Raw genomic sequence first — 13,589 nt, 5'->3', positions numbered from 1 at the left:
CATTGGAGTATCAGGCTGGGAAGATGAACTCCTGGTTAAGCCCGTTGAGTGCTCAATCCTATTCTTACTTTACATTTAGGAAATTATTAAAAACTTACTTATTTGATAAACAAGAATGCTGATCTTTAATATTTCCGATGAGGTTTTTAATCTTTTTTAACTCACGTTTTAATTCATAGCAATATTTGAAATTGTATTTTAACTCATGCTATATTAGACTGATGTATGTAGTAGCGCTTTTTTAAACTATCTTTTGCTGAAATGTCTCGGTTTTCCTGTTGTGAACCACCTAGAACTGTTGGTAGGGCGCTATACAAGAAAATAAATTATAATTATTATTACTTGGAACTACTTCACAGGCATCTAAAAATTCTCTAAAAATTAGGGCCCGGATTCTATAAACGGCGCCTTAACTGAGGTACCCTACCAGCTCCTAAGTTAAGAGGGAAATGCTGTTTAAAACAGTACTTAAAAAAATTTCAAGGTTCCTAAAAAAAACAGCACCAGAATCGCTCCTCTGGAGGCGCCTACTGGTGCCAAACAGCACTGTAGGCATGGCTAATGCCGGAAGTGGCATTAGGCACTGGTAGGTGCTTCCCGGAGGCGCAATTCACCTCAAAGGTAGGCACCAGAAATGTAGGCCTTGAAACCCTGGCCTATATTTCCGGTCCTACCTTTGCCAGAAGTGTGATTCTTTAAATGGCACCATTGCATGATTGACATGCGATTGACGGCTGCCGACAATGGCACCATTTAGAGAATCTGGATCTAGGTACATTATCCAAATCACCTACCTAAAAGTGGGCATAGTTGTGGACAGATGAGTTAGACACCATTGTGTGCCTACCTTAGGTGCAGGCATTTAAGCCAAGAAAACCCTGGAATAAATATGGTATGCCTAAAATTTAGGACGCCTAGTGACACTTAAGGCCACTTAGGCAGCAGTAAGCATGATTCTATACCAAGGGTGGGCAACGAGGGCCACAATCCAGTCGGGGTTTCAGGATTTCCCCAATGAATATGCATGAGATCCATTTGCATACAATAGAGGCAGTGCATGCAAATAGATCTTATGCATATTCATTGGGGAAATCCTGACAACCCGAATGGATTGTAGCCCTCGTTGCCCACCCTTGTTCTATACAATGCACTTAACTGCACTAGTCAGCTCCGATCTTTTAGGCAACATATATAGAATTGGAGCATTTGGTTTTAAATAAACAAGAATAGTTTGATGGCTTACTGCTGAGTGTATGGCGCAGTGGATAGAGCGACAGCCTCAGCACCCTGAGGTTGTTGGTTCAAATCACATGCTGCTCCCTGTGACCTTGGCCAAGTCACTTAATTCCCCATTACCCCAGGTACATTAAATAGAGTGTGAGCCCTCCAGGACAGATAAGAAAAATGCTTGAGCATCTGAATATAAACCACTTAGGCTATAAATGGTATATAAATAAATTGTCTTATTTTCTCTTTCTCCATGTTAAAAATTTAATTAATACTCTGGTTTTTTCACAACTGCTTTAAGTTGCTGTTTTAAAACAAACCTTTCACATTGTTCTGTCCTTCCTGAATAAAACTTCCTTATTTCAAAGGCTTTTACCGCATGTCATTGATTTACATCATGCAAAATATTTGCCCAGTCCTTTCTTACATTTTATTTTTGGCATTTGGAAATCCAGGGATGTAGCCTCAGGCAGTTGGCAATCAAGAATACTCAGTCAATGGCAGCAGAATACGCCAAGGAGAGGAGAACTGTGTTAACATCTCCACTGCCTAATGGCCATAGATATTAACCTCAGGCCGCACCAAACTATCCATCCTGGTTACACCGCTCTATGAATCTCAATGAAATACTAGAACAAATTCAATTAATATAGGACATTTCAGTTAAGAATGACCCAGTAGCTTTGTGAAAGTACAGTAAGTACACTGCCGGAGACTTGGACGTGGCTCAGAAGTCCAGCATCTACTGCCAAGACACGTGTAGCTCAGAATAATACAGAAATCGCACTCAAGTTGTTAGAAAGTGGGCTTTTCAATGACTGCTCAACAGCCACACCTAGAAATACATTTTCAGTAGTAACTACAGAATTACATATACCTGTTCAGTTCAAACACATGGTACTACTACTACTGCTATTAATTATTTCTATAGCGCTATCAGACGCACGCAGCGCTGCACAGAGTCACACAGTCCCTGCTCAAAAGAGCTTACAATCTAAACAGCCGAGACAGACAAACAAGATGTCATGGATACAGTTAAGGGGAATGGTTAATCAGCTGGCTGACATGGAGGACAGCGGGGAGTATAGGACAATCAAGCCATTGTGACATCACGAGGTTTTCTCATATTGGTAGAAGGAGGCATTATGACATCACAAGCTCAGCTCTGCTTCCCAAAGACAAACAGGATGTCATGGATACAATTAAGGGGAACGGTTAATCAGCTGGCTGGGTTGAGGGCAGAGGAGTAGGGTTAAGGATTGGAAGCTATATCAAAAAGGTGGGTTTTCAGCCTGCTTTTAAACAAGGGAAGGGAAGGGGCTTGGCGGACAAACTCAGCTAATGAAAGGAACAAAGTCTGGAATTGGGAGTGGAGGTAGAGCTAAGAGAGACTTACCTGAGGAACAGAGTTCTCTGGGAGGGGTATAAGGAGAGAGAAGCAAGGAGAGATATTGAGGGTCAGCAATTGTGTTTGTAAATCTGGTTGCTAGAAGACTATACATTTTCATTTATTTCAATTTAATTTTACACCTTAACAGATAAGCTCAAAGTGAATTACAACTGTAAAACCATTAATCATAATCACCAACAATGCTAAAAATAAAAAAATACTAATAAAATCTTCTGAACCATTTCTTCCTTTAACTGTGCACATAGAATAGCGCACAATGGTCTCTATTTTAAAAGCATCTCCACAAGTAAATAGCAGTATTTACATATATAAATCGCATATCCATGTAAATAGCAGTTTTTAGAAAGCTGCTAGTTACACATAGAGCAGTGATTTTGAGGGGATGTGGTTTAAGTGAGGCAAAGGTCTTCACATGCATTTCCCATTTCACAAAGGGAATGCATATCTATGGGGAAACCTAGGGCAAGGGATTAGGACTTGTATGCTGCCATTTGTAGTTATACAACCACATTCAAAGTGGTTTATATACAGTACTTGAACCATCTTCCCTATTTGTCCTGGTGGGCTCACAAACTATCTAGTGTACCTGGAGCAGTAGAGGAACGCGTGACTTGCCTAGGGTCACAAGGAGCAGTGCAGGATTTAAACCCACAACCTCAGGGTGCTGAGGTTATAGCTCTAACTACTACCTCTCATTCTCCTCTGGGTTTACAACAGCTCAGAGCAATTTAAAGATTTTAAAAAGTGTTCTTTTTCAGGCAAGGCTTCACATGAAAGATTGATGGAGTCATTCGGCTTAATCCCGTTCTTTATTTCTTCCTCTAAAGAGGAGGCCTCACTCTTTAATTAATGGCACTCGCCACTTTCACATGGAAGATGCTGGGTTAGTGCCATTCATTTTACTTATATTTCTAAAGTGACTGCTGATGCTAAACTTGCTGGCAATTAAATGTGCATCTTGCAGGTATTTAAAAAAAGGTTTTGGATTGGCAAAAGCTTTTTTCTAAAATATTGTTGGAATTTAGCAGCTCCCAACCTGAACATCTCAATTCTATTCCCTACATTCTATGTAAAGTGGACCTTCACATTTTAAAAAATACACAGCAAAATTCAAACCTTAGAAAGAATAATACATTCCATTAAAAAGCCAATCCAAGTCATATAAGGATTATTTCCTATCAAATAGAAAGCATCCCAAACCTTGCTGCCTAATTCAAGTCAGCGTGTTTTCAAATTTCATATTGGGACTCACCGCACCACCTGTCGAAATGAACAAAAGTGTCTTAACTAAGGTATAGCGCAAGGTGCTAAATATTTAGATTAAAGGATTTTAAATTATATTTTGTATTCAATTGGCAAATATTGGAGCTCTTTAAGGATGGACAAATAGAAAATGTATTTCCTACATACACAATTTCACTTGCAAAATGGAACATGAAGATATTAAGAAGAGAGCAGATGCCATTTTCTGAAACCTAGCCTATCAAAACTACTCTGAATTGGGTGGGAACAGTGACATACCAAAGGCAGTGACATACCAAAGGCAGTGAGCAAGAGGGTGCAGCAGGGGGATGTAGCGAGCACTTGTGGAGCTACAGCATACAGTCATGCAGCTGTCAGTTCTGCCAGTGACCCCCCTCTCTGAAGTCAATTTCCTGTTCTGGAGCAGTGAATCACCATGTGCCTATAAACTGTGGCTCCATAACTGTTCTCTGCACCCCTTTACGGCTTCAATTGGGGGTGATGCGCTTGGAGAAGGGTGGGTATTCCACCAATGATTTGCAATGATAACCAAGCTAGATACACCACTGGATGGGAAGACCAAATAAACTGATAGACCAGAGGACCACAAATTAATTCTTTAAGAGTCAAATGGTCGGATTATCAAGATACCCCTAACAAATATTCATGACAGAGATCTACATGATTTTTATTGAGGAATGTGTTTCTGTTCCAGATAGTGCAACTCATTAAAGGGGGGGAAAGGGGGGGGGGGGCGGGGGGGCTATTATTCAGATGTTATTTTTCTATCAGTACCAGTTATTTCATTTTACTAAAGGGTGTTAATGGTTTAACACATGGTAACAGCTAACGTACAAATGTGCTAACTGCTTTTGCAGTATTTATATTGTTACCACGTGCTAAGTTGTACATTTAGGGACGTTTCCTCCATATTCAATATAGGTCACCCAAAGTTTGGCCCGCAATTTTGGGTGTGGATCACAGATCTTCACCTAAAGTAATCAGCTAAATTTGTGATAAGAGTAATTATCCTTAACAAGTGCTAATTGGCACAAATTATTGATTATGCACAGATCTGCAATCCATACCTATTCTATAACCTGCATACCCAATTCTTCTCATGTGCAACTCCAAAGGGGGCTTGGCCAAAGGATGAGCATGGGTGGGGCAACGGCATTCCAAGGATTTAGGCACAAAATTATAGAAGGCTTCCTTTTCAGCACCTAACAGTAGTTAGGCCTAAAGTTAGGAGTAGAACTGTATTCATAGAATTTGCACTTAGGCCCAAATTCTCTAAATGGTGCCCTAAGTTAGGAAGCAGTAAGCACACTACCATGTCTAACTCAGTTGTTTTAATTGGTATTAATCAGCACGGTAATTGTTGATTCGTTTAAAACCAATTTAATTGTAATTTTAAAAAAAACCATGTAGACATCTCCAAAAAAGGACACCATAATCGCCTCTAAAGAGGCACCTAAGGTCAAAGAAATTGTGATTTACTCTGGAAATGACCCTAGGCACTGTTAGGCACCTACGTAGATGCAATTCACGTTACACATAGGCACCAGGAATATAGGCCTTCAAAACCCTGGCCGGCATTACCAGCACCTATGTTTAACTGTAGCCACGATTCTGCAAATGGCGCCAAAATGCTTGACTGACAGATGATCGGCAGCTTTTTTGTAGGCAGCAGCTGTCGATGTAGGCATCATTTGTAGAATCCAGCCCTTAGCACTTATCATTTTGGTGTTTGGACACCATTTACACAATCTAGCCCTTAGTGTTAAGGGTAGAAGTAGGCAGAGCATGTGCAAAGAATGCCTTTGGAAATTGTGCAGCATTATACAGTTAGGGCCCGATTCTCTTTAGGATGCCAATCTTGGTGGACGCCTAAGAGGTGGCCACCAATCGCATGTCAATCATGCATTGGCGTTCTAAAAAGAATCACATCTACATCACTGAACAGATGTCTTAAATGTAGGTCAGCATTTTACGGGCCTACATTTAAGGCTTCTGTCTCACTCCTAAGAAAATATCCATAAGAACATAAGAATTGCCGCTGCTGGGTCAGACCAGTGGTCCATCATGCCCAGCAGTCCGCTCACGCGGCGACCCTTAGGTCAAAGACCAGTGCCCTAACTGAGACTAGCCTGGTTCAGCAGGAACTTGTCTAACTTTGTATTGAATCCCTGGAGGGTGTTTTCCCCTAAAACAGCCTCCGGAAAAGCGTTCCAGTTTTCTACCACTCTGGGTGAAGAAGAAGTTCCTTACATTTGTACGGAATCTATCCCCTTTTAATTTTAGAGAGTGCCGTCTTGTTCTCTCTACCTTGGAGAGGGTGAACAACCTGTCTTTATCTACTAAGGGCTCCTTTTACGAAGGTACGCTAGCGATTTTAGCGCGTGCTAGCTGAAAATCTACTGCCTGCTTAAAAGGAGGCAGTAGCGGCTAGTGCACGCGGCAATTTAGCACGCATTATTCTGCGCGTTAAGACCCTAGCACACCTTCGTAAAAGGAGCCCTAAATCTATTCTCTTCATTATCTTGAATGTTTCGTCATGTCCCCTCTCAGTCTCCTCTTTTCAAGGGAGAAAAGGCCCAGTTTCTCCAATCTCTCACTGTACAGCAACTCCTCCAGCCCCTTAACCATTTTAGTCACTCGAGTAGTACTGTGTCCTTCTCCATGTACGGCGACCAGTACTGTTCGCAGTATTCCAGGTGAGGGCGTACCATGGCCCGGTACAGCGGCATGATAACCTTCTCCAAGGCCACTTCCAGGCAAAACCATGCCCACACCTTGGGCATGCTTAAGCATCTCTATGCCTCTCCGCAGAAGTGTGACACACGCCTACAATGTATGCATCCTTCCCTTTTTTTAAACATGCATCCCGATTGGCTGAGAGACAGCAGTAGGATGCCTACTGACCCCTACCATTGGGACACACATTTGCAGAATCAGGCCCTTAGATTGCACAGTTAGATTGTGAGTCTGCTGGGACAAATAGGGGAAATACCTGATTACTATTCAATGTACTGGATGCCCACAAAAACAATCCTTGATTTTAAATGGTTACAAAACCAAAATTTATTAGAATATTTTTTCACCTTCGAGGCTACAGTTTCATCAACTCATATGGTATCTGTCGATTACATACACTCGATGTGCGCCCCACCTGTTACTCGGCAAACATCAATGTGATAATCGAGCTCGGACCAGACTCTCCGACGCATGTTCGGCGTGATCGCGTTTATAGCTTCAGTGATGTGTTTCTTCAGGTCATCCATAGTCGTGGGTAGTGGAGGCACGTACACTCTGTCTTTAACGTACCGCCAAAGGAAAAAGTCACAAACAGTAATGTCCGGTGATCTCGGGGGTCAGTTGAGAAACATCTGGTCATTTTGTCACATTGCATTGTCTGAAGGTTGTAACTTCTGCACCAATTGCGGCGTCTAAGGGGGAAATAATAATAACTTTATTCTTGTATACCGCAACACCACATGATTCTAGGCGGTTCACATCAAGAGAACTGAACAATCAGTGATAATGCAAATGCAAGCGATTGTGTAAAATCTTGCTAACCATGCTTTTTGGGACTTGTATTTGCTGTCATCTTATTTAGAAACATATTCCAATAAGTTTTGATTTTGTAACCATTTAAAATCAAGGAGTGTTTTTGTGGGCACCCTGTATTACAAGCCGCTTTGTGTGAAACTCTTCATGAAAAGGCAGTTAATAAATCCCAGTAAATAAACTGTGAATGGAAGCTGCTTATAATTGCTGATGGTATGGGATCAAAACATTCTTAAATGAATAAATAATGCACAGAATTAACCATGTGCCAGTCAAAGAATGTACAGTTAATGAGGGACCACTTACCACCTTCGTGATAGGATGTACTACCATGTTTCCCCGAAAATAAGCCAAAGCATGATTTTCAGGGTAGGTCTTAATATAAGCCCTACCCCCGAAAATAAGCCCTAGTCGCTGGCAGCAGCGCTTCCCTCCTGCCGACCCTTCCATCTCTCCCTCCCATCCATACCCCGACCGTGAGACCGAAATACCTGGTAACAAACGGCAGCATTGGCAGCACAGGCTGCATCGCGGCCTTCTCACACCCAGGCATTCCTCTGCTACATCACTGATGATGTCAGCAAAGCGGCAGAGGAACACTCGGGTGTGAGAAGGCCAGCACTGCTGCTTGTTACCAGGTATTTTGGACTTGCAGTTGGGGTTTGGATGGGAGGAAGAGATAAAAGGGTCAGCGAGGGGGGTGCACGGCGGGGAGATGGGAGGATAGAAAGATGCTGCATGGGGGGATGGGAGGAAGGGAGGGATAGAAGCTTCAATGGTTCTACTGCACAAGGGATGGGAGGGAGGGAGGGATAGAAGCTGCAAGGGTTCTTCTTTTTTTATAAATTCTTTATTTTTCAAACTTACAGTAAGTGTATCAACAAATACAATCTTTTATACTTACATAAAACACTTAATGATCAACAATAATCAAATTATATAGTTTATCTTCCTCTCCCCCACCCTTTTCATATTATGTAGTAATCATTTATATCATTTAATAAATACTCTCCTATCATTCTTCTCATTTATAATCAACTTTAAGAATTATCCCCCAACCCCTTACTTTGAGCTTATACCATACAGGGAAAAATGAAATCTATTCATTGCAATAATTTGTTAATGGCCCCCACACATCTTGAAATGTTTTTAAATTTCCTTTCTGTATAGATATTGCTTTTTCCATTTTATATATGTGACACAACGAATTCCACCAAAAACTGTAATTTTTCCAATTACTCGTTATTTGTTGTATGGCGACTCCTGTCATAATTAGCAAAAGTTTGTTATTCTTAGATGATATTTGGCTTTTAGCCCTCATTGACATGCCAAATAAAATAGTATCATACGATAATGTAACTGGGTTTTCCAATAAACAATTTATTACATTACATTACATTAGGGACTTCTATTCTGCCATTACCTTGCAGTTCAAGGCGGATTACAAAAGAATTATCCAAGATGTATTATAACAAGAACTTACAAAAAAAAAAATTGGTCATTTTCAAAAAGAGTAAGAAATGGGAGGAGGGCTAGCAATCATAACAAAAAACAACTTCAACATCAAAGTCCTAGCCAAGCACTCCACCCCCCATTTAGACCTTCTAGCCTGCCAACTCTCTGACACCACCCTTACAGGAAATCTAAACTGCCTTCTATGCTACATCACCCCAGGAAAATGGAACATCACTAAACATGAGCTAGAAGAGTTCATCCTCCAGAACTCTCTCTCCTCTACAAACAATCTGATCCTTGGTGATTTAAACCTCCATCTAGAAGACCACACCTCCAAACAAGTAGTAGACATTATATCATACCTCAGTACCCTATCGTACCAGATCCTCAACCCGGAACCAACACATGAAAAAGGTCATCAACTCGATATTGCAGCATACTCATCCCCAAACCTCAACTCACAAAACATCCAAATCACCAAAGGCACCTGGCAACCCACCCTATGGTCGGACCACTATAAATACAACTTCACCATCAACTGGGAACACAACAAAAATAAACCCACTCCCCTCAAAACAAGCTTTATGACCAGACAGAAAATCGAACCGAACACATTCTGGAGCGCAGTGGACCCAGCAATAGATTCCAGCAACCCTAGTGAATTCATAAACACCTGGCGGTCTCTCAGCGAATCGACCTTGAACAAACTAGCACCACTAAAAGAAAAAAACAAAATACACAGACAATCAGATAAATGGTTTGACACCGATCTCCTACAACTAAAAAGGAAATGTAGACAACTTGAAAGGGCATGGATAAAACAGAAACAAGAAATTACTAAAACAGAATGGAAAACCCAAATCAAGCAATACAAAAGCAAATTGAAGGAAAAACGCAAAGACTATTACTCTAACCTCATAGGCACCGACAAACCAGACACAAAAAAACTGTTCAACCTAGTAAGAAACCTTACCGACACTAAACCATGCCTAGCCACCCAGGAAAACCTAACACCTACAGCCTCCCAATTAGCAGACCACTTCAAAAACAAAATCATCTCAATTAGAACAACATTCAACAACTCACAAAACAACACAGACAAGATTCTAATAAAACCCATAACAGATGAAGCAATATCAGCAGACAGATTCTGGACCGACTTCCCTACAACCCAGTGGACTGAACTGGACAGGCTATACAAAAAATATTGCAAATCATCATGTGATCTGAATAACTGCCCACCATACCTACTAGCAACAGCTTCCACCAACTTCAAAGCTAGCTACACATTATGGCTGCAAACCACACTCAGGGAAGGCCAGTTCCCACCAGACCTCGGAGAAATTATAATCACGCCTATATTGAAGGATCCCAAAGGTCTAACAAATAACCCATCAAATTACAGACCAATCGCTTCTATCCCAACATATGTCAAAATAATAGAAGGACTAGTTGCACAACAAATGTCCACCTACCTTGATGCCCACAACATCTTACACCCATCCCAATCCGGATTCAGAACCAACTACAGTACAGAAACTCTCCTGGTATCTCTACTAGACATAGCTCGAAGTCACCTCAACCAAGGAAACAGACTGCTAATCATCCAATTTGATCTCTCAGCTGCATTCGATCTAGTGGACCACTCCATACTTCTCCAAAAACTAGACGCAATAGGAATTTCAGGTAAAGTTCATAACTGGTTCCAAGGCTTCCTTAAAACTAGAACATACAGAGTCAAATCTAAAAACATTCTATCTGAACCATGGTCCAATCCATGTGGAGTACCACAAGGCTCTCCCCTCTCTCCCAAACTTTTCAACCTATTCATATCCTCCCATCCTCCCTAGGCACCACCCTAGACGACCAAAATATTACTTCTCTCAGCTACGCAGACGACATAACCATCCTCCTTCCATTCGACATACACAACCCAATCTCCACAGAACGCCTGAAAACTACATTAGAAACAGTGGAAAAATGGATGACAGATCACAAGTTGAAGCTGAACTCTGACAAAACCAAATTCTTATTGCTAGAGAAGGACAAAAAACCATCCCTAACAGAACTGGAAGTAAACTCAATCAAGTACCCTATACAGAACTCCCTCAAAATCCTAGGAATACATTTAGACAGATGCTGCACAATGCAAACACAAATCCAAAAAATCACCCAAAAAGCATTCTTCACAATGCGAAATTTAAGAAAAATCAGAAAATTCTTTAACAAAGACCAATTCAGGATCATTGTCCAATCCCTTGTGCTAAGTATTGTCGACTATTGCAACAGCCTCTACTTACCTTGCCCGACCAACACAATAAAAAAAACTACAGACCATCCAGAACACAGCCCTCAGACTCATATACTCACTCAGCAAACACGACCACATTACCAATGCATACCTAGAATCTCACTGGCTACCAATAAAAGCAAGAACACAATTCAAACTCTACTGTCTCATTTTCAAAGTAACCCATGGCACGGCACCCAGTTACCTAATTAACCGTTTTCATCACTACCACCCACCAAGAAGAAGGAGAACACAGAACCTTTTCACCTATCCACCACTCAACGGTACTTGTCGTAAGAAACTCTACGACAACCTCCTGGGGACACAGGCAGCTAAAATAGACTCTGACATCTCAAAATTACTGACCCGCAAAGAAATAAAAACACTACTGTTCAAAAAATACCTCCCATCATTCTAACCACCACCCAATGAGTTCCCAACCAACGACTTCGGAAACACTCATCTAAACTATCTCTTTGTCTGTGACCAAGAATGTACTGTAACTCTACTACATTACACCCGATTTAAACGATCAAGTTGACATATATTACCTCTACAAAATGCATTATCTTCTGTTATATGTAATAACTTCTGTGATAAGTACTATCTTCTGTGAACTTGAAGTATCATAACTCTTTACTATTACTGTAATATACTCCTATCCTGAAATGTAACTCTACTGGAACTACCCAGATATCTTCTATAATGTAATCCGCCTAGAACCGCAAGGCACAGGCGGAATAGAAATCCCTAATGTAATGTAATGTAATGTTATTTGTTTGGGATAGTTGGCTTTAGTGAGAGGTGGAGTTTGAGACTTGCGGTATTATTTATTTTTTCAGAGTTTTCTTGAAGAGTATGGTCTTTATTTCTTTTCTAAAAGTCTTGTAGTCGAGGGATGCCGTCAGTAGATTGGCGATTTGGTTGTCTAGTTTGGCTGCTTGAGGGGCTAGGACCCATATTGATTTCCAAAAGGCCATGATTAATGGACAATAAAATAATAAATGATCTAGAGTCCCTTTTTCAAGATTACAATGCCAACATCTATCAGACTTACTGCTATCTAACTTTTGTAAACAAACTGGGGTCTGCAAGTGTTCTGATGTACAAGGGGCGGGAGGGAGGGATAGAAAGATACTGCATAAGGGGGTGGGTGAGAGGGGAGGAAAGATGCTGCACATGTGGGGGAGAGAAAGGAAATAGGAAGAATTGGGGTGGAGGAGAGGAAGGGAGAGATGATCATTGTACATGAAAAAAATGAAGACCTACCCGAAAATAAGACACTGTCTTTTATTAATTTTGGGCTCAAAAAAGGCATTAGGTCTTATTTTCGAGGAAACCCAGTAAGCACTCCACGCCAAATGAAACCTGATTTCCTTGTGCTGACGCCGAGGTTAATGTACAACCTGTGGTAGAAATGCTAGGTATGCACCCAAGAGTTTCCCTTTTTAGATTTGCAGTTAACATATGTTAATTTTCTGTGTTAAGCCACAGGAATTGCAAAATCGAATGCACTTCAATGAAAGGACCCCTGGTTCTCTCTGCATAATATAGGACCTGTACTAAAAAAGCACAAATTAGCAGCAAAATACCCCATTGTAATGTTATTCCACTACACTCCTAAATGCCTGGGGAAAAAGATAGACTGTTTTAGAACTATGTAATCATATTAATTTGAAGGCCTTTTATGCTATGTTTGCATTATTTTTACCTCAAGTTTAGATTTGTTCTTATCACATGTAATCATGAAGTAGTGTGTATTAGTTATTAAGATATCCCGTAGTTTACAGTCTTTAAAATGTCAATGTAAAGTATACTTTCAAATTAAAGTGTTCTATTTATATATTTTTTTTTGTTTTGTTTTCTGTAGTTGTGGCAAAATTACCACAATGAAAAATAAGAAATGCCTTTTTTTCACAGGTTCAAGATGCCTTCAGATGTCGACTGAGAAACTGCCAAGATCCCATCAATGCAGATTCTTCAAGCTCATTTCCTAATGGACACGCACAGATCATGGTTAGTATTTATTTTATTAATTCAGAACTTTTAAAAGAAAACTGAGGGCCCCTTTTACAAAGCCGCGGCAGCGATGCTGCTGCAGTGAATGTGCCAAAGCCCATTCAATTCCGATGGGCTTCAGTATGTTTACTGTGGCAACATCGCTACCACGGCTTTGTAAAAGGGGCCCTAAGTTAGGTAGTTAGCTCAGACCTTATGAAAAAGTTTCTCCACTGTATGCTTAGTTGTGGAGGGATGCCCAGTCCCTGCTGTCAGAAACCCCCCATCCCCTGAAGATCACCAGCAGGAGGTATGCCCAGTCCCTCCTTCCAGAACTTCCCCTGAAGGCATTCTTCCACCTCCACCCCCCCCCTCAAGCATCACCCATGGTGATGC

The 13,589-nt window shown here is 41.0% G+C and overlaps 1 protein-coding gene across 5 annotated transcripts in view; it reads left to right on the top strand.

Moving 5' to 3' along the window:
- The window catches only part of ADGRB3 (adhesion G protein-coupled receptor B3), a 1,500,610-nt gene that overhangs the window by 1,422,110 nt on the left and 64,911 nt on the right, over positions 1-13,589 (top strand). For all 5 annotated transcript variants that reach the window (XM_033937354.1, XM_033937350.1, XM_033937352.1 and 2 more), the window contains one exon: positions 13,116-13,211. In XM_033937354.1, coding sequence (XP_033793245.1) covers positions 13,116-13,211 — 96 coding nt within the window. The remainder of the gene's footprint in view (positions 1-13,115; positions 13,212-13,589) is intronic.

Source organism: Geotrypetes seraphini, chromosome 3 (assembly GCF_902459505.1).
Source record: "Geotrypetes seraphini chromosome 3, aGeoSer1.1, whole genome shotgun sequence".
Classification (NCBI taxonomy): domain Eukaryota; kingdom Metazoa; phylum Chordata; class Amphibia; order Gymnophiona; family Dermophiidae; genus Geotrypetes; species Geotrypetes seraphini.
This window is presented reverse-complemented; position numbering and strand designations above follow the sequence as displayed.